Consider the following 22,493-nt stretch of genomic DNA (forward strand, 5'->3'; position numbering starts at 1 on the left):
TATTATGCTGTATTTTTATTACTATTCACTTCACAGTATTTTCTAATTTTTTTCATGATTTCTTCTTTGACCTATGGGTTATTTCCAGATGTTTCCAAATATTTGGGACTTTTAAATTTATCTTATTGTGACTGATTTCTAACTTAATTCTGTTCTTCTCAGAAAATGTTTTCTATAAGATTTCACTCTCTTTGCATCTAATTAGGACTTTTTATATTGCATCACATTGTCTGTTTTGGTGAATATCCCTTTTACACTTAAAAGCACATGTATTCTACAGTAGTTGGATATGTGTTTTATAAATGTCATTTAGATGAAGGTGGTTGAAAATGTTCAGTTCTTCTGTCCTTATCCATTTTCCCCCTATTTTTGTTAATTACTGAAAGAGATGTGTAAAGATCTCCATTCATTCGTTGTAATAATATTTATGCATACTAGCGTGTTCTCCTTGAAGGCACTGAAATGGCAGACTAATTTGATGTGTGCACATGTGTACATGTATGTATGTATAGCTTACATAACCTATATGAACAGTTTGGCATCATTAAAAGATTTCACTCTTCATTTTATGTAATGGCAACTTTCCCCTTGTTTTAATTTTGAAGTCTTTGTCTCCCCCTCCCCCCCAAATGCCAATTATTTAATGCAGCACATTTTCTAGAGCGATAGTAACAAGCAGTATATAGGTGGCAATCAGTGTTCAAGAAGATGTTATAGAGGTTTACAGGAAGATGTCACAGTGGACTGGGGTATTTAGGGGAGAAGATTTCACATAGGTGGGTGAGACTTGAGCTGGAACTTCAAGGTACAAAGTTCCTAGAGACAGAGGGGATTAGTGTATATGCATTTTAGAGGTGGAGAGTTGTGCATTTCAAGTCATTAGAGTGGTAACAAATGCAGTAGGATTGCGCAAATCATGCATGGTCAGGGACTGTCACTTAAACTTAGAACTTTTATTTCCTTATATATGTAAAATTGGGTTATTGTTGCTTACTTGCCTTAGAAGGACTTTGTAAAGGTAAAAATTATTATTTTAGTTATGTGAAAGTGCAAGACACATGTTCCCTCATTTCTTCTCTTTTTCTTTATGTTGTATGGATTGATTACCTTAGCTACATCATTGGCCATGCCAGTTACAAGCTCATTCCTGGTCACAGGAGGCACCATGCCAAAAGAAAGTGATTCTGTCCCTAACTGCAAAAGGCGCCCTAATTGCTAGTCCATGATCTCACCAATATACCTTTTTGCTTACAGCGGCATAATAAATAAGAAAATTGTAAACCACTTAATGTTACTTAAAAAAATAACGTGTATACAAGTATCTCCGTCCCCCCACCCCCCCTCACTCACTCACTGTGGGAGTACATCTACCGTCTCCGGTATCAGGTGCCATCCCTCTTTCAATTAATTCTCATTCTGTTTCGTTGGAAAAGAATACTGTTTCATCATTAACTAAGACATAGATGCATATCCTATGATCTTTTCTAATCTTCTCTGAAGGGACATAAAAAACACTAGAACAGGGGCTTCCCTGGTGGCTCAGTGGTTAAGAGTCCGCCTGCCGATGCAGGGGACCACGGGTTCGTGCCCCGGTCGGGGAAGATCCCACGTGCTGCGGAGTGGCTGCGCCCGTGAGCCATGGCCGCTGAGCCTGCGGGTCCGGAGCCTGTGCTGCGCAGCGGCAGAGGCCACAGCAGTGAGAGGCCCGCGTACCGCAAAAACAAAACAAAACACTAGAACAGTGGAAGTTGGGGAATATTACTGATATAAAGACTGGGAAAGTAGAAGTGAGAGATACCTGCTCAAATGTCTTCTTTCTCACTATAATTTTTCCTTTCTTTCAATAAGAATGGGGGTAAAAGATTTCTGTTGGGAAGATGGAATACTAAACTGAAAAGACGAAATGAGTCACCATAGCCTGTATTAGAGAAATTAAGTGATTTCAGGCAGTTGAAGTTTACACTGTCTGATAATTTAAGACCAGCTTTGGTACACAAGATGCCACTAGTCCCAGACAATTCATAAAGTGTTTGTTTCACTTTCTTACTTTATGGGGGGAATAAGCGTGTCTTTTTTTTTTTTTTTTTTTGCCTCTTTAAGTTTGTTTAATAGGTATTTGAGGAGTTGAACGTGAGTTGGTTTTGAGTATATAGCTGATCTCTTTATGAAAGCATTTATAAACATAGAGCTCAGTAATATTAACCTAAGTAATTGATCTAGTAGATTCTGAGGAATTTCCAGCTGAGGATTTTTAAAGTTGCCAGTTATTTCAAGAATATTATGAAATTTGAAAAAGATTATTAAAAAAAAGTAACTTAAATTCACTTCTTAAAAAAAACTATAGGTGTCAATGTCATCATTATTTGGGAGAGTAGTGAAAAGTGAAGGGTCCTTCACAAAATAATTTTTTATTAAGTTTGCTTTTCATGTTTCCCAGAGATTTGTTTCTTCTAGTACTATCACCATTTGACTCATAGGTAACTGTGTATTAATTATCACCAGAAAATAAATGAAAAGAATTAAAGAGTAAGATAGGAAGAGAGGTAATGACTCTGGAGATAGTGTAGTCTCATCTTGGAGTTCAAGTATTAAACTGGATTGTTAATGAACTGATGGCCCTGCATTTAGTTCTTGACCAAGGGATCAGTAATTGAAATCTGTGGTATGATTTCCCTCCTTTTCATGTTATTGGGAAAGAAGGTAAGGTATTAAAAGATACATTAAAAGACATCTAGCTGTAATGCACTTGCCCCTTGATAGAGCTGTAATGTGAGAGAGCATCTCTCTTATGTAAAGAGGGTGTTGCTACCATTTTCTGCCTTGCACAACTATTTTAATCTGGATGGGAGAACTGTCTAGGGACCCAGAGTACAGTAATTAGCAGTCTCTTCAGAGTGTCAGAGCAGAATTACCATTGTAATGGTTTAGCTGCAGGATAAAAGGATTGAATTTGGGTCTTCCTGTCTGCCAAACTAAATGAGTTGCCATGGGAATTTTTAAATGTGAGAGGCGTTTACGTAAAGCAATTTGGCGGGTTTGAATAAACTCATAAATTACAGGTTTGAAAGCAGCCAGTCCTTGCTTCCTCTCATACAGGCAGGACTGTATAGAAGGCTGATAGCTTCTTAAATTCTTCATGTGAATAAGCTGATCCATGCTTCCACGCAGATGATCCGATTACTATGGCTTGTCTTTTCACTAAATATAGTACAGTAAGCACATTTAAGAAAAGACATATTCTTCCAGATCTCTGGAGGAAAAAAAGTGACAACTCTAGACATAAATTTGCCTTCCTAAATTAAGTGTATCTTCAAATAATGCTATTAAAGTGATTGTTTTGTTTTAATAAACATTAACTTAAGATTAATTTTGCTTAGTGCACATAATATATATCTTACACTTGTCACATTTGTCTCACAGAGGTGAACATTTAAAGCTTTTTGGAAAACAAGTAAGGTACTTATACTCGTAAACTGGATTATTCAGGTTGCATGTAAATACTTGGCAGAGAGAGCTTCGGCTTTCCCTGTCTCTCAGAAGAACTGGGTTTTTAGTGGAATGACTTTTTAGTGAGAAAATGCTGCTGTAAATGCCTCCGGTGATGAACATCACTTATGCTTCCTCAAGTTATCAGTAATAATAATAGTTCTTGCATTGGCGGTTTATATCCACCCTCCAGAAAAAACTTAGTGAAATTTAGGTATTAAAATTTTTGAGACTGTAAAATATTCTCACGTAATGAATAAGTTCTTTGGGGGGAAGTCTGTTAACATTTTCAAGTCACTAGATTAAAGTTTTGTAAGGAAAGTGAAAAATTGGTTGTTGCTAACCTTAGTAGCCTGTAAATGTAGATGAATTTTTCAAAAATGTTTCACAAGGAGATGCAGGAATGCGGAATGATTGTTCAATTCCGATGAGAAAGTATAAAATAAATATTTTTAAAGTACAATAAATAAATTTTTATGTATTACTACTTAAGGTATAATTATCAAAGTAGTAGTCTGATTCAAATTCTGTATTTCTAAGATTATTGTTGAACCTTAATAAATCAATAAAACTAGACCCAGTGACAGGGAAGACTTTAGAAAAATCACATTTAAATTTAGAATACAAAGACCATCATAGAAGTCCAGAACTCCTGGAATCAAAATGGCGTTAGCATGTTACATGCTTAAGTGTAAGGTACTCTGATGGGAGTGGGTGTATACTGCTTGATAAACATGATGAGAAAGAAAAGTATTTGCAGAAATTGAAATGTGCTGATTAATTTTTTCTTCCAGAGTGGGACAATTTAATTCAATTTTATATCAGTTTCTTTGTATACCTCACCAGAATTGTAGCTGTGTCATTTATTCTGCATTAGGCCAGTCACAGGAACATTGTTCCAACTAGAATTTTCACAAATAACTAAAAGCGCTGTATCTTTGGATAGACAGCAATCCATACAGACAGGTTAAATTAAGAAAGTGTGACAAAGTGTAGATTTTAAGACTTCACTCACTATCAAACCAAAATTTTGTGAATCACTGAGCAGCTCTATGAGCTCTCTTTACTACCGTTCAGCCATAATGTTGTCTGGAGGTGGGTCAGGCTTTTTAAAACGATCAGAGAGGCTTTTCCCCAAACTTGAGGCTTCAGTTTAATGAAGTTTCTTGGTGATAATAATAAAATATGTCTTATCTACAAGTTCTCATAAATAAAGGCTTTGAGAAACATCTTCCTTTTTGTTCGTATAAGGATTCATTGAGGGGTAGCTTTTCTAAATACAGTATTTTGTGGGGATCGGCAGTGTAGATGGCTTACAACTCGGAATGTGAGGTGTTGCAAACATAAAACAGGGGATCTGGGCTTAGAATAATAGGGCAACGTATGTTTATTCCTGAAGAAATATTTTTGCAGTTTATATAGGAAGTTCTTCCATTTTAATCTTGTATTCCATGCATCCCTCAGAATTTGCATGTTGAATTTGTTATATAACATCTTATTCTTGCTTGTACCTGTTTGTTCTTAAATATTAATGTTTCTATTCCATGATTAAATATGCTGCTCACTGGCTGGGATAATGCAGTTTAGTTTTTTCTCTATTTCCCTATTAAGTGTATGGTATTCTACACAAATCTCTAAAATTAATTTAAAATATAAATATTTTTATTAAAGAATTCAAGTTGTTTAATAGAAAAAAATAGGTGGGTGATTGCTCAGTGTGTCTTCTTCAGTTCAATTATTTTCATGCATCCCTTTAATTTGTTTGCATGCCCTTCTGATGGTTGGTAAGTAGCATCATGTTCCTTCTATATAGGTGAAACATTTGTAATCCATTCACTTTGTATTAATGTACTTTGAAATTGGATTGACAAAAAAAGTTAAGAAAACCAAATGCCCCATATTTTATTTAACTTGCTCTTATTTTTTGACCCTTATACTCAATTTTTCTTGACATTTCAAATGTTTTAGTGTTACATTTATAAGTAGAATTCAGATTAACTACCACTATGAGATTTTAGTAGTATATTAATGATTCAGATGAGCATTTTAGTATTAAGACTGTCTCAGGTAAACTTATTTGGTAGCTCATCTCATGGCTTGAATTTTCTTCTGTATTTTCGATAGCTGAATTTTGAACATTTAATTTCAAAAGTGATACTTATTAATAATAAGACTTCTCCTTTATGGGAATTACTCTGAAGCCTATATTGCAGGATTATGTAAGTAGATGTCTTTTGTTTTTTATTCTCTTAACCTTTAATGCCTTTGTGGAGAAAAAATAATCTTTAATGTATAAATTAAATATAAATTGATTTGTTTTTAAAGTTATGCCATTAAACTGTCATAGCATCAGTATTTTTGCTAAACTTCTTTGTAGAATATAATATCTCCGAGCAAGTTATCAGATTCATGAATTCGCTTACTTTGTGGTATTATTTTATGAATTCTGTGAATGGTGGCAATATGCTCTGTTTAAATAAAATACCTTGATTACTGAGTGTAGCACCTGTGGAGTTATAACGTACGTGTAGAAATTAAAAGACGCACTTAGTGACTGTCAGAAGCAGTTCAGTTCACAAACTTCTACTGAGAAACTGCTGTTTACCAGGCTAGAAACCAAGACTTCAATACACAGAAAGATTTAGATTTAGTAACATAAATGAGAATAGGACAAAACTAATGAGTTTCCCAATTACTTATTTGATCACTTGATACTTGTTCTTCAGAAATGTCATGCTCTCACTAAAGGTGGATACTTCCCAGAGTGATCTCTCTAATTTGTTTTTCTTGGGCAGTCTCATCAGTAACCATACCTCCAAGGACCACTGCCATAGTGATCATTTTTTATTATGCTTTTAATCTTGAACTCCAGATCACCAGTCTTTTCAGCACCTCCCCATGGATGACATATAGGCATCTCAAACATAACATTTCCAAAAGTAAAATCACATCCTTCCCTGTCTTCCTCATACAGTGATTGCTACATTGTGTTCTCTGTGTGGATGACATTAGTTGCCTGGAAGTCATATGTCCTTCATTCCACCTCTGCTTTCCCCCAGGCCCCCACTCCTTTCCACATACTTCCTCATCAAGTTCGGCTTCTGCCTCTTAATAGCACGTGACTCTTAACCTTTTCTGTTTTCACTATTGGGCTAGATCCACTGGTACTCCCTCCTAGTTGCAGCTAGAGCTCACTCTCTTTTTTCCTGTCCTTTTCTTCTTCTTTCAGTTTTGTTGAGATATAATGGACATACAGCACTGTAAGGTGTACACATAATGATTTGACTTACATCATGAAATGATTATCACAATAAGTTTAGTGAACACCCATTGTCTCATACGGATACAGAATTAAATAAACAGGAAAATATATTTCCTTGTGATGAAGAACTCTTAGGATTTTCTCTTTTAACAATTTTCATATATAACATACAGCAGTATTTATATTTTTCATGTTGTACATTACATCCCTAGTACTTATTTATCTTATAGCAGGAGGTTTGTACCTTTTGACTGCCTTCATCCAGTTCCCCCTTCCCCTACACCCCGCCTCTGATCTCTTTTTCCATGAGTTTTTTTTTTTTTATGAGTTTGTTTTTTGAAGTATAAGTGACCTACCATCTTATATTAGTTCCTGTTACACAACATAATGATTTGATATTTCTATACATTTCGAAATGTTCACCACAATAAGTCTAGTTACCATCTGTCACCACACAAAGACATTACATAGTTATTGACTGTATTCCCCATACTGTACATTTCATACCTGGGACTCATTTATTTTGCAGCTCAAAGTTTGTACCTCTTAATCGCCCTCACCTATTTCTTTCTGCCACTGCATCGCCTGTTTGTTCTCAGTATCTGTAACTCTCTTTCTGTTTTGTTATGTTTGTTCATTTGTTTTGTTTTTTAGATTCCACAGAGCTCTCTTTTTAATACATAGAAGCACCGTCACACTCCCTGTTACACGTTTGCAGTGGCTTTCTGTCACGGCATGGTAAAAATGAAAACTGTTCAGCATGGCATCATAGCTCATCTCCAGCTGGCGTGTACCTAACTTTGTTTCATGTTGTTTCTCCTTTACCCACTTATAGTCCCCCCTATATTAAATAACTTAAAGGTCCCAGAACATTCTTTGTTTATTTGGTGTATTATAGTGATCTCTGGATTGGAAGTGGAGGAAGTGGATAGTAGGTTTCATAGTAGAAACTACGATGGGAAAAGGCTCAGGAAAAAACCACCAGAAAGTTTTCTCTTAAATACTCCACGATTTAAAACTTCCAGTGAAAGACCAGCAAATAGGAAACTTTTTCCCTGAAAACACTACACAGTACTTGTCAGGTTTTTTAAACAAGTACATATTAATATGCAATAGTAGTAGTGTTTCACTTTGTTATTCATAACCTCTTAAAGAAAAAGTTCTATTCTTCTTTAATCTCTAACACATTACTGTTTTGACAGGTGTGTTAAGCATCTGCTTATGTTCATTGAACAAATGTTTATTAGTATTATAGATACTAGGAACCTAATAATATAGTTGTTTTTTGAAATTAAGGTATGCAGTCTAGTCTGTTCTGCAACAAATGAAGAGGTGTGCTCCAAATAATAAACAATCAAAACTTTGGTTATAAAAAAAACCTTTGATTTATAAAAGGTTTTTCATGGGAAATTAGGAGAATTTCAAACTTGCAATAACAAAGTTATTTTTTCCTGTGAGAATTTCAGTAATCAAAAGATTTTTGAAAAAGCTATAAATCTGGTACTGTAGACCCAAATTATAACAGGACAGATCCAGAGTTGATTTACTTCTAACTCTGGAACCAGAGCCATTGCCTTTTTACAATTAGCAAATTATTCCTTAAGTATTTATACCAAATATCTAAAGCATCGAGCATCCCAACATAAAGTTCCTTTTGCCTATGGAACGTCGATCAAATTTTTACCAATAGCGGCTTTGTCTGTATGTATGTTATTCTCTAATTCATTGCTTTCTATTTTCATTTCTTATCATGAAAACTCATGTTAGAAAAAATACCATTTTCTGTCTGTATATTAATACCAGTGGTAAGAATTGTGCCATCCCTCAAAATAATCATACAAAACTGAAGCACTAGAGCTTGTTGAGGAGAAGAAATACTTCTGTAGTTTAAAAACCAAGTAAAGCAGTGATTCTTAGATTTGATCATGACTATAGTTACAAGCCAATTAAAGTGTATTTGAACCACTCAGTCCTTTGTGGGTATTCCTAAATTAAAGAAATGCATTACAGCAAATTCTTTATAAAGCATACATCTTTTACATGAACCCAATTTTAGGTACTGATTTTTGTAAATTAGAAGTATTTGAAATATAAAATCTGCTAATGGAATCTAACATATTTAAGAGTATACTAATTTTATATATGTCTGGTATTTTCCATACTAAAAGAAAGAAAACTTAAAGTACAAGTAACTTTTAAGAACTATATATTGTACATACATGTGATACATACATATATATTTTACATGCACATGCGCGCACACACACACACATATACACACACAAAAGCAATCAAAACAAGCAATATTCGTACTCCCTCATCTTTCTTTGTTGTTACTGGGCTAGCTTGTCAGGTGAATGCTGCCAGGCACAGAAAAAGTGATCATCAAGTTTACCTTATACATAACCTTTTTAGTGAACTGCAATATTTTTGTAACAATCTTAGCAGATGGTCAGTTTTCATGGGAAAAAAAGTGGGGAAATCACAGCTCTCTAATGCCTGAGAAAAAGCCCAATTTGAAGGAATTGTTCAAGGAACTCAGTGGCATTATTCCCATTTGGTTAGCAATTGTTTTGTTTAGATATTCTAAAAAATAAAACCAGGTTATTGAAGGTTCCATAAAATGAATACCCATACCTTTGTGTAACCATGTACATTAGAAAAGCCTTTTTAGGACATAGTTTAACGTTGTGTGCATCTTCTGGAATGAAGAGGGGATTAAATAAATGCAATTCATCTTCATGGTATTTATTCAAAAGAAGTAGTCCCCCATCAGGAGAGCAATTTATAACAGTTTTCTTTTTCTCTTCTTGAATTTTATTTTTTTATATACAGCAGGTTCTTATTAGTTATCTATTTTATTATAACAGAATTCTTTATAAAACAGAAGGTTAATGTTGAGCGCTAGGGAACCGTTAAACACCACCTGACCACACATACAGTTGGTTTTACCCTCTCACCATCTCTCACTTCTGTTCTTGTCTCTCCATCCCCACTGGAATTACCTCAGTTCAGATAGCGTTATGTGTTGCCTGGATTAGGAACCTGTAATTGCCTCTTAATCTTGATGATCTTGCTGTATTTTTCCAAATATTCTCCTTATTGAAGCTAGGGTGATGCTTCTAAAATAGAAATCTAATCATGATTCTCCTTAGGTTAAAACACTTGGATGACTTCTAATTACTCCCAAGAAGTACGTCCAGTTGCTTGAGCATGACTTATTACCTTACCAGCTTTACTATTTATTTCATACTCTTGATTCTAAATTTTTGAACATGTTCTTTTTTTCAGAACCAACTTCATTCTTTCTCCCCTCTAACTCTCACTCATCATTTAGGTCTCAAATTGTTATATTATTATGTAACGATACCCCAAAGCCTTCCCTCCCTGTTCATCACCAGCCCAAACTTCATTCAGCACCGTTGCAGTGTGTTTCTGGAAGGTCCTTATTGTCAGTCAGTTCTCACTGCTTAATATTCTGCTTCCAGTTCCTTTCCCCAGTCCCCCTGCCCCCGCGCCCACCACCAGTTTCCAAGAGGGCAAACTATTCGTTAGTTAATAAAACCTGTCCAAGAGATAGTGTTTCAGTAAACATTTATATAATGAATATAATGTTTTAGAATTTCAAGGACTATAATACAAAAAATGTTGGTAGAATATTTCATAAAAATAGTAAGATATAAAATTGAATAACAAATATTAAAGGAAAAATTCCATTCATAATAAGACATGTGGGAATAAAAATGCTGTTTTCCTAGAGCGGTAGATTATGGGTAATTTTAAAATACAATTTTAAAGCAACATAGAAGCACCTAGATTTGAAAAGACAATACCTAAGTCAATTTGTTTGTAAGTCCCAGTGACTTCAGTGTTTTCTGCTTTCAGTTCCTGGGTATATCCTACTAAACAGTTTAGACTAATGATTCTGTCCTTGGTAGCTTAAGATGGTACTGTTTTCTCCCTCCTTGGTGGTATATCATTGGTACCTTTTACAAAATAGATCAGTTTAGTGTGTTTGGAAAGAAATCTATTGAGGCAGGTGTCTCCCTTCCCTGTTTTTTTGTGTGTTTTTTTTTTTTTTTTTTTGGCTACACCGTGCCACATATAGGATCTTAGTTCCCTGACCAGGGATGGAACCCATGCCCCCTGCATTGGAAGCACAGAGTCTTAACCACTGAACCGACAGGGAAGTCAGTGCCTCCCTTCCTTGATGAACTCATCAGGTGTTACAGGGAATTCCTTGGCAGCCTGAACATACCTGTTCCATTCCCAGCACATCTGTTGACATTATGTACATTTAAACATTCAGCCAAGACTTGAGGTCGCAACACACAACTGTCATCTATGACTTACAGTAAGTTCCATCTGCTCTTTGAAGAAAGAACTCTTGGGTTTTTTACAATGCTTTCTGGCATTTATATTTTTTTCACCACTTTTCAGTTTTGTTTCTATTGATAATTTTATGTTACTAAACGTTTATGGGTTCATTATTGGATACGGTGTGATTTTTACTGTTCATAAAACGCCTCAAAATACAGGGTAAACATAGCAGCCACAAAGAATACAGGAAGAGCCCAAACCCAAAATGACCATGCATAATCAGCTTGCTTAAGGAGAGTGGTTTTATTGGTTTACTGTAAAAGTTAATAAGGTTCAAATCTCTTAAGTAGAGGAACTTCCTAGATTGCTTTCCTCTAAGGTATGGTGTACTCTAGCACAACAGCTGTTCCACTCACAATTGGTCTTGCTATAGAAGAAAAGTTTTCTAAGGCAAGTTCAGTCAACTGCTGTACTTAACTTTCCCTGATTTATTTTATGCCTGCTTTAAAATGAGGTTTTTAGATTGCTATGTAGATAGCTTCCCACTTAAGAAATAGGAGAGTATTTGCAACTTACTTCAGAGGTAAAATATTTTTCATCCCTAAAGGAATGTGTTGTTTACATTCCAAATTCTATTTATTGTTATTTGGTTCTTCAAGTGTGACTAAAGCGAACATGGCTTTCTCACTCTCACGGGATGGCTGAGCATAAGAAGTATTCAAGTGCTTTTTTCACATGGCAGCTGAATTCCTATCTTTTGTTTAATTTTACCCTAAAGTGCAGCCAGTGGAAGAGATAATACTTGTGTTATATACCTTACAGAGTTATCAAGAGGATTAAATGAGATAAGGAAGGTTAAATTCTTTATAAACAGATAAAATAGAAACTGTTACTCAAATCCCAGGGGGAAAAAAGTCTTTTAAAAAATGAAATACTTAATTAGCTTAATTATTTTTTTCCGACCAAGGAAAACTGATAAATGTCTCGACAATCTGCAACAAAAATTATAGTGCAAAAGACAGTCTGATCTGCCTTCACTGCCTTTGCTGCTCCTGTGCGTCAGAGAGGTCAGATGCTGCCAGCTGGCATTTGAAGAAATTACCAACCTTTCTGCCTTCCCTGCTTTGTTTTCCCTTGGCCTTAATTTAGTTCAAAGTTTTAGTCAACTATTTATAATGAAGGTATACCTTTAGATAGCTTATGAAGCAACAAAGAAAAAAAGTTAAGGTGGGAGTCGACCAAAATTAAAGGCCTCAGGTGTGTCACCATAATGATTATATCCAAAAATAGTTTGAATATAAGGAAAACTGGCAGCGGTGACTTCAGATTGCTCTAAGGACCAAGTAGCTTTCTGCCTCTGCTCTCCTTTGAGGTCATTAGACTGTGCTTGATGGCTCAGAAATATAATGAATATCTCCTAGTGAAAAATGGGTTACTTTAAAGAGTCCCTGTAGAAGATTGACATTATACTGGAAGTCTTTCAAGACCATTTGGGGTGAATTAGTAGTTCTAACACAGATACTCATAGGTGAGTTTAGTTCTCATGGTTAACCCCCTACAATTGTGCATCACATTTTGTCTGTATACCGTTGTATGTATTCTAGACAGTCCGTGGTTATCATCAGATCCTTAAAGTGATTTGTGATTCTTTCCCCATACTTTTTCATCTGGTCTTCCACTACACCCTGTGTCAGCTTCTGTCATAGTATATTTTTGCCTACTCCTCTTGTATACCTCTCACAGCAAATAGATTTTTAGACCCTGTCTTCAGGTTCTCACTCTTCATCTTCTGCTATAGGATAAGGCTCTCTTAAGCTCACAATTTGTAGTTATCCTTTCTTCTATTGCCCCAGCCATATAGTTTGATAAAGTCCACCTACAATACAGTCAACTTTAGAGGTCTTTTGTTTTTTCCTATAAAATAATGATGTGGCTCTATCATTATTTATGTTTATTTTTATATCTGCTATCATTATTTATATCTACTATCATTATTTATTTATTACTAATACTAGTATGTAGCCTGAGTTGTGGATCATAGAAATCTTTCAAAAGTTTGTCATTTCTATTAAGCTTACTATAGAAAATATTTCAAATTGTATCATACTATATTTCACATAGAAAGGAATAAATGCTTTCTAGTAGACGTGGCTTTTCTTTTCCGAGATCATCACTGCTTTGAGATGAATCTGTTTATAGCTTGTCAAAAAAAGACAGAATGTATTACCCTAAGGTAAAAGTGTTTGTTAGTTTTATAAAATGTAGTTTATGTAGTGTATGGAGCTTTGTATATGTGTTTGTCAGTGAGTGTGTGTGTTTGAGTGTTTTAAGCTTTTCTGATTAAATAAAATGCCTCATGCTTTTTCTCTGCGTTACCTTGCTTTATCTGTGTTAAGTTGTTGCTGCTGAACCAGGTATTGTGATTAAATCAGAGTATATTGCATAGTGTAATTAATGGGAAATAGAAAAATACATGACAAGATTTCTTTCCCCTTTACTGTGTCTCTAACATTTTGACCCACGGATTTTTCAGTGAAACGGCCTTTTTTGCATACTATTTGAACTAAGGGCTTGCTTTGTAAAAGATGAGCAGGCTCGATTGCCCAAGTGAAGTAATGACGTTAATTTGACTTTGCCTCTCCACCTAAGTATAGCAGTTCCGATACATCTTTTCGATATTGAATTTCTGTAACGATTCTGGGAATTTCTCTAATGTACTTCGATCTGTGAATATCATTTTTTTGGTGTGTTGGACTCATTAGCAGAGTATCTGCATCATAGTAGGTGCTCATTAGCCTCTGTTAACTGAACAGTGAAGACTGGGAATAGGAAGGAACATGAATCAAGGAACCTTTAAATAATCTAAAGAAATAACAGATCATCATAGAGTGTACTTAGATTTTTGACACAGAATGAAGTTGGTGATATAAAAGGAGAGGAAGCTGATGTGGCCATAAATGCCAGGCGGGGAAATTCAGATTCTGATGAAGCAGTGCTGGGGAGCCAATTCTTTATCAGGAAAACAGAAACCACACTAGGTATTTCAACAGAGAATTAATAAAGTTATTGGTTAAGTGGGTGTTGAGAACTAAAAACGGAGAAAGGAGATAAGAGTGTAATTCAGATTTAGAAACTCCGGGAAGCAGCTATTATACCAGGGCTGGGAGATAAGAGAGAAAATGGTACTGTTATTAGATCTTAAGACATTTTGAGAAAGTTCTGTGCAGAGGGAGAACCTCTGACAAAGTGGTGCCACTTGGCTGGTGATAGAATCTCAGTAGCTCAGAAGAGTGGCTACACTGGTTGTGGCTGAGGGCTGGGGATGCTCGGCGAAGCTGGTTCTAGAAGCACCGGGAGAGGAGTGTGGGGCCTGCAAACAGCTGCCCCTGGCAAGGTAGGTGCAGAGCTGAGAACAGCTGGTGCCGGAGGGAGCGGCGTTCCTTCTCCCCTCAGCCAGCTCTTCATTCTCACTTTAATGCCCCTCACTTGGATAGAGCCTAACAAACCAGCTGGCCTAGAAGATATAGAACTATATAGAGTTCTAGACCCAGCATTTGAAAGCATATAGCAGGTCAGCTTGAAATTTAATAATTGCTGTATCATCTTGGAGAAAAATGTTCTGAAAATGGTGTGGGAGATAATTTTTCTACTCGCTTTTTATAGGCTAAGTTGAAAAGTAGACCTCAGATTCTTATTCAGCTGTCTCCCTGACATCTCCACTGGGGTGTTTAAAATAAGCATTTCAAGCATAATATTTTCAACCAGAACTTTTGGAAGTTCACTCAGCCTTTGTCTTCTCATTAAATGGAGTCACTATCTCCTTTATTGCTTGATCCAAAAATCTCATCATTCTTTAATGTCTCCTTTTTCCTCGCCCCCTATATCTAGTCAGTCATCAGGTCCTGTAAAGTTAACTTACTTTTTCTGTCTGTGTTACTTCCACCCCAGTCCAGTTCTTCTTCTGTCACCTGGACTGGATTAAAGCTTGTGACTGGGTCTCTTTAATCATACTTGAGCCCCCAACAGTCCATTCACAAAATACCAGAATAAGCCTTTAAAGACATGCTGTTATGTCACTGTCCTGTATAAAACCCTGTATTTAAGTGTAAGTCCTTAAGTTCTTTGTCAGAGTTTTCTTTAGTTGACAGGGCAGATGCAGGCGATGATTGGTATTAAAACTGTTTATAAACTGTGGTCACTCTTTTGTTTTCTCTTTACTGTTTGCTCAGCCCTGTTCTCCAAGTGAATTAAGTCATGTACTTTAATGTTGGAAAACCTTTTCTACTCATTACTTCAAATTTATAGAAAAGTAAGAATCCATTTTTTTTAAATGTATTGAGTAAGTTCATGTTTGCAAGGTATTGGAGGCAAAAAGAAGACTGGTGTATTGGTTATTAGTTGATTCATGCCTACAGGTCACGTAAGAAATTTCCTAAAAACAACATGAAAAAATAGAAAAGAAGAGATAACACATGGCTCTATATGATTGATTTCCCCAAAAGGAGTAGCATAAATTTAGGAAAGTGATATCATTATCTGTGGGAATGATTAGCAAAGGCTACTCTGGAGAGGCCAGTGATCTATCTCTGGGCTCTCAAAAGAGGCATACGCAGCATGCTGCTAGAAAAGATCTTGTCTAACTTAGAGGCAGAAAAGCACAAAGTATATATTCTAGGGGACAGTGGACAGATGATTTTGACTAGTGCAAAACATTTGCAAATAGGGCTGCATAGAAGTTGTTCAGCACCTTGAATGCTAAGCTGGAAAGTTTGGGCTTTTATTACAGGCAGTGGTTCAGATTATTGTGTTAGTTGACATTTTAATTATTTGGAAATAAACATTTGTTTTAGCTCCGTTGTACTTAATTACACTGTTGTAGTGGGGGTTTTTTTAATGTGTACTTTATAGATTTTAAAATACCAAATAAACATAATTTTCTTCATTTCTTACGTGAATTCTTTGATGAATTCAAAAAGTGCTTCCACTTTAAGTCACCGTGCATGACATTGGAGAAGGTAATGAGGACTTTGGATCAGGTACTCTGGTTTGAAAGCTGGTTTTGCATTGTGACCTTGTATAACCTTGGGTGAGCTACCTAATCTTTTTGAGCCTCCGAGATAATAAAGTACCAATGCCATAGATCTGTTATGCAGTATAAATGCTTAAATGATGAAGATCTAATATCTAATTCTAATAAGGTAGTAGAACAGTATATAAATTGTTCTACTTTAAAACATTAAAACCATGTTACTCTGATCCAATATTAACCATGATCTATTTCTATCACTTTTAACATAGCTGTTAAATATAGCTGATAACATAGCTGTATATTAAGTAATACATGCATAAATTATATATATTTATACAGATCCATAATTTGTCATCCATAATTGCAAACCCCAAAAAGTCCAGAAAAGTGTGTTTATAGTCTTTTTAATCCCACTTAGTTTAAGTATTTTTATGTTTGTTATAGTTTGGATTACTGAAGTATTCCACCAGACCCATTGGGAATGTTATATAATCATTGGTATATTATTTTTCTACAAATCTGAAAAGTTCTCAAAACACTTCTGATGTCACAGGTTTTAGATGCAGGGCAGTGGACCTGTAGAGAAGTTATCAATGTTTGTTATATTTTTAAACTTATATTTCAAAGATAAATGTGTTACAGTGTTTTGATAATCTTCACGTAATGTTTTCCATGCAAAATACATTTACCTCATGACCCAGCAGTTCCACCGCTAGGTAATTATCCAAGAAAAATAAAAACTTATGTTCACAAAAAAAGCCTTGTAGGAGAATTTTCATAGCAGCATTATTCACAATATCCCAAAACTAGAGCCACCCAAATGTCCATAGTTGTCTCTTGAGACACATAACGTCATGCCCTGTGAGTGCAGAGTGGGTAGGAGTGGTGAGGATGGAAGAGAGAAGCTTGTTCTGGAGTGAGACCACCAGGTTCAAATTCCAGCTTTGCCGACTAAATTCTGTGTTCTGCTAGGAGATACTAGTATAGCCTGCCATAATGTGATATAATTCAGTGTACATACTGTAATTCGTAACTTGTAAGTCTTGGTGGCCTCCAGCAACTGTGTCATTATGACACACTTCACTGACACCACCTAGTGAAAGCTGTGCTGCTCTGGTTTTTATCCTCCTCTGTTGATGTCACTAGATCAGTTTTTCATTTCCTGTACCCTGCAAAAGGCACACACATGTATGCACAGGCCCTGCACATGCACACATGTATTTCTTCCATCATCTTCTTTGCCTTCCTCCCAAGTTTTACTGCATCACCAGCTAATGAGTGTGGTTATTTTGTTATCCGAAAGAAGCTGTTCAGTGAAAACGTGTTCTAGCTCCTCTTCTTTGTACAGCACTGTGTATGAGGCATTGTGTCACCTCACTTCTTCTTTCATCTTTATTTCTTCTTACATTTCTGACGTTTTCAAATGTGTACCACTTTCTTGTGGAAGGTGACTGAAGGTATACCTGTTGCTTTTCTTTCTGTTTATATAGAGTATAGTTTATATACTTACTTTGGTATTCTGTTACACATAGATTTGGGTTTGAAACGATGTGGCAAATTTTAATTTTTAGTATCACTAGTTTTCAGTGGACAAGTTTATGCAGTTTTATCCTAATAGATTTCTTTTTGTAAATTTATTTTATTTATTTTTGGCTGCATTGGGTCTTTGTTGCTGCACACAGGCTTTCTCTAGTTGCAGCGAGCGGGGGCTACTCTTCGTTGAGGTGCGCGGGCTTCTCATTGCGGTGGCTTCTCTTGTTGCAGAGCACGGGCTCTAGGCACATGGACTTCAGTAGTTGCAGCATGCAGGCTCAGTAGTTGTGGCTCACGGGCTTAGTTGTTCCGCAGCATGTGGGATCTTCCCGGACCAGGGCTCGAACCCGTGTCCCCTGCATTGGCAGGCGGATTCTTAACCACTGCACCACCAGGGAAGCCCCATAATAGATTTCTAATTCTTCTCTTCCAGTGACATTGCTTACTTATTTTTATCATTAGCAAGTAATGTGTCTTTCAAATAAATAATATTACTTCTTTTTTTTTCATTCATCTGTACATGTTCATAGGGATCAAGGAATAGCAATTCCACAGAGTGCGAGTATCTTGTCCATTTTCTGCTACTGCAGAGTAGGTTACCGAAAAGTCGGCAGTGGAACATGCCGACAGTGGCACATCAGTCTTCATGATGTTTTCACTTACCTTAAAAAAAATTCTTTGTAGTTTGTTAGAAGTCCACTTCGCAGTTCTCTTTGTTACAAACTGTAGTGCCCCATGTGCTGTTACAGTGCCAGGGATAGAGTTTTGTGTAATAGGAAAGGACTGAGAAGTTTGTCACCTGCTCCTTTCTTGAATCAAGAAGGACCAATGTTATATCAGAAAAATGTATTATTGGGTTACTTTCCTTTGAAATATTAAGTCCCGAGGCTTAGATAATGCATAAAATATGTGAACAGCACATAGTTCCATTTCTGCCACCGTCTTCAGGGATGAACCTCATCTTTCTGTTCCTGAAGTTTATCCTGCAGGATTTAGACATTTGAGATTTGTAAATACAGTTAAAGATTTCTCATACCAGTCATTTAAAAACTAAATCCTAGCAAATGACTTGGGGAGATGGGATGAGTGGGAAGATAGGCAGTGATAAATAGGAAATAGGCTCTGTTCTCTAGGAGCTTGTTCTTTGCTTGGTAGTTGTGATATACAACAAACTAATTCAGGGCAGAAAAATACGATCTAGGGATAGCCCTTTGAGAAGGTAGCACTTAGGTTGAAGTCTGCAGGGATGAAGTAGGATTTGCAAAGAAGGATGAAGGGTAGAATGGAGTGCAGAGAAGCATTCAAGATGGAGGAAATAGGAATATGCACAGAGATGAATAACGGAGTGATTTGGCTTGATTTATAATATAAGATATGTGTAAAGAACATAGATTGATTTAACTTGAGAAGATAGTTTGGGGCCAGGCCATAGGTAATTTAAATGTATTATTATTTTTTTAGATGGCAAGAGACCATGAAGGGTTTTAAGACATGAGAATGTTAAGAAACATTAAGATGAAAGTTTTGTTTTGGGCAGTTAATCTGGCCATTGTGCATAGATTGATTGGAGAACAGATACTATTAACACATTATTGTAGTAGTTTTGGTAATATACCAATAATGACAAGAGCAAGGGTGACAACAGTAAATGGAGAGGGTGTGGGGCAAATCCAAGGTAAATGAAATGGCCATTTTGATGATCAGAGGCATCCCTGGGTTTTGCCTGTTGCATAATTACTAATAGTGCCCCATTTCACTACTAAGTTTTTCTTGGCTTGGACAGTGTATCAGATGCCCCTAAAGATGGATTTGCTTTAGAATTGATAGCATTTGCTAATTGAGGGGAGAGCGGGATGTTGGCATAAGAAACGAGAATATATACACAAATTTTAGAAATTCTTATGATTATGATTTTATTAAATTTTCCTTTTTGGGAGAATTAAACAAATTTCCTTACCTGCATACCACAGTCAAATCTTACATGTTTAAAATCCCAGTTTGTTTTTTGTCTTTTAATGAATACATTTGAGTTTTAGACTCTTCAACAGAGTGATAGGTACTGTAGAGACTATACTGTATTTAATTTACCTAATATTTCCATTGATCCCATTTAAAAGTAAAGCTTTTTAGAAGAACATTAATAAATCAGTGTAGCTTACCTTAGGAATGTAGCTGGTAGCAGTTGAGAGTATCCTGTGTATCAACATCCCATTACTGAGAATGGGCTTCAGCATGTAGCACCTTTTGGTTCCCTGATCTTTCTTCCCTGATTGAAACAGATGGCTATAGTCACATGATACCTATTTTAAGGTTTGTGCATAGATATGGCTGTGATGTGTATGGACTATTTCAAGTGCTTAGTGCTCTTGTATTTTCCATGTATAGGCGGAGGGAGAAGACAGCCTGAAGAAGATGCAGCTGATGGAGCTTGCGATTCTCAATGGCACCTACAGAGATGCCAACATTAAATCACGTAAGAATGAGACTGAGGCTCAGAGCTACAGCTGTTACAGCTGTTTTGTCCCCAGACCTCTCCCCTTTTGGCAGCACAATACGTGAACAGTTAAACAAAGTGAAGAGTTGAAATAACTGTCACTTGATATGGGACTAACTGTCCCATTTTTACTGCTTTCAAGAATTGAGGGCACTCTCTTGATTTTATTTTATGCCAGCATGCCTAAGTTTTGAGTTTACAAACTTTTCTTTTATTCTTTTGATGAAATTTCAACTTCTAAATTCAAGAGTTTCGGGAAATTTTCTGTTAACTTACAGATTTAAGACTTCTAGTTTGTTACATTTATGCAAAGGACGAAATTTTTAAAAAAATAAAAGCTAATTTGGAATATATCTGAATGCAGTGTTGTTACATTTATGCAAAGGACAAAATTTAAAAAAAAATAAAAGCTAATTTGGAATATATCTGAATGCAGTGATTCTTCTGTTGATTTCTATTCTTTCCCCTTGCTTGCACATTTTTCCTCCAGTATTTTTTTCTCTGTTGATTTTATGTGTGAGTTCACAGAGAGCAGTAGATGATACTATTTTTTAATCCTATTTTCCCCTTTATATGTATTGTGCATGCTTTCATAAACTGTAAGAGGATTGCTTTTTTATATTTAAAAATGAAATAATGTGAAATTTATATTTTGAGACAATCTGAGTTTTACACATCATTCATATGAACATGATGTCATTTAAATTACTAATTTTTTTTAAAGAAATAGAATTTTAAAGACATAGCCAACTTTCCCAAATATAGGCACCCTAGTGTGTTTAGAGTGGTTACTTTTACAAATGGTTGGCTTTAATTTACTCATGAAACGGAGTATATCATTAATAGTCATGTGTTTAGGAATGTAACATTTTTTTGTATTGTTTTTTCTATAAAGAAGTTAATTCCTACAGATGCAGGAAATTAATAACTGTTGGTTATTTGACTAAGTTAATACAATGAAAATTATGCTTTCCTTCATTTGTAACTGAAGCTACTCTTTAGAAATATACCAAAACTGTATTTCTGTGGACTCCAATTACCAAGTATTTTTTAACATCTTTTAATGCAAGTGTTTTTCTTGTGCTTCTGCATGCACCATTAGTCTCATGAAATCTTAAAAACATAGATATATCCGATATATGAAGTAAATATAACCTGTTTTAATGGTCTCATTCTTTTTTCCCCCAGTGGCTTTTTAATGTTTGCACATTTATTCTCAATCACGTTGGGGAAGGGGAAGCTGTTTTGCATTTGGTTGGTGTGCTTTGGCATTTCTGTGTGACCAGCGCATGTACTAACGATTTCCTTTTATTTTTCTTCTTCTCTGCTCTCTCCTTCCCTTCCCTGCCCTCTCGTTTCCCACGTCTCGCCTTCGGCTGTCCCTGTGCCTCCTTCTCAATCTCTTCGCTTTCACTGTAGCAGCCCTTGCCTTTTCTCTTGCAGCCACAGCCCAGGCCGCTCCAAGGGTTATCACGGGGCCTGCGCCCGTTCTCCCGCCAGCTGCCCTGCGCACCCCTACGCCAGCTGGCCCTACCATAATGCCTTTGATCAGACAGATACAGACCGCTGTCATGCCAAACGGAACTCCTCACCCAGCTGCTGCGATAGTCCCTCCAGGGCCCGAAGCTGGTTTAATCTACACGCCCTATGAATACCCCTACACGTTGGCGCCAGCTACATCGATCCTTGAGTACCCTATTGAACCTAGCGGTGTATTAGGTAAGTTGTTCTCCCTGTATGGTTAATGACATTTTTCTTCATAACTTCTGCTGCCCCAGACTTTGAAATGATATATCCATTTTAGAGAGACAAGTTTACGTTAGAAAGACTGAAAACTAAATTTTGTTCTATTTCAGCCTCTTATAAGGGTTTCCTCCTGTAAATAATTGTACCTTAAATTTATTCAGATTCACTTTGGTGACTGAAATTCACTTTGGTTGGGTAAATTTGAGATGAACATTTTAAACAGAAAATACTTTTCACATTTTTGACATCATTGCGGTCAATTCTGAGTTTTAGATCCCACCTATTGGCGTATCCTCTTCATCAGCTCCACCACCCAGTTTTTAGATTCCTTTTGTGTCGGAGATTTATTTGTCAGCTAAATTTTAAACTTCTATGTGAAAGTTTTTTGAGATATTTTTAAAACTGATGTGTGTTTTCTAATATTTGTGATCACTTAAAATATGAAAGGGACCAATAGTTGCATTCTTCAGTTTTCTTCAGCTTTTCTCTTTTGAAGTCCTAGTTAATATTAAACATAAGAGACACTCTTAATTTCAGTAGTACAGTATGGAATGAAGTAAATACCAAGTCACTGAATTAGAATCACATTTGAGACGAAAATTAAGATCATGCTATAAATGCTC

At 36.0% G+C, this 22,493-nt stretch overlaps 1 protein-coding gene across 6 annotated transcripts in view; it reads left to right on the forward strand.

Annotated features, from left to right (window-relative positions):
* Positions 1-22,493, forward strand: part of QKI (QKI, KH domain containing RNA binding) — a gene marked incomplete at its 3' end in the record, with an annotated part of 143,943 nt that overhangs the window by 109,348 nt on the left and 12,102 nt on the right. For 3 of the 6 annotated variants that reach the window (XR_013830744.1, XM_079939178.1, XM_079939181.1), the window contains exons 5-6: positions 20,016-20,103; positions 21,544-21,843. Coding sequence is in view for 5 of the 6 variants with exons in the window: in XM_079939178.1 (XP_079795304.1) it covers positions 20,016-20,103; positions 21,544-21,843 (388 nt within the window). Of the gene's footprint in view, positions 1-20,015; positions 20,104-21,543; positions 21,870-22,493 lie in introns of those variants that run through there. The other 3 variants (XM_079939179.1, XM_079939180.1, XM_079939182.1) reach the window with 3 other exon arrangements.

The sequence above is a fragment of the Stenella coeruleoalba genome, assembly GCF_951394435.1.
Source record: "Stenella coeruleoalba genome assembly, chromosome: 12".
NCBI classification, from domain to species: Eukaryota; Metazoa; Chordata; class Mammalia; order Artiodactyla; family Delphinidae; genus Stenella; species Stenella coeruleoalba.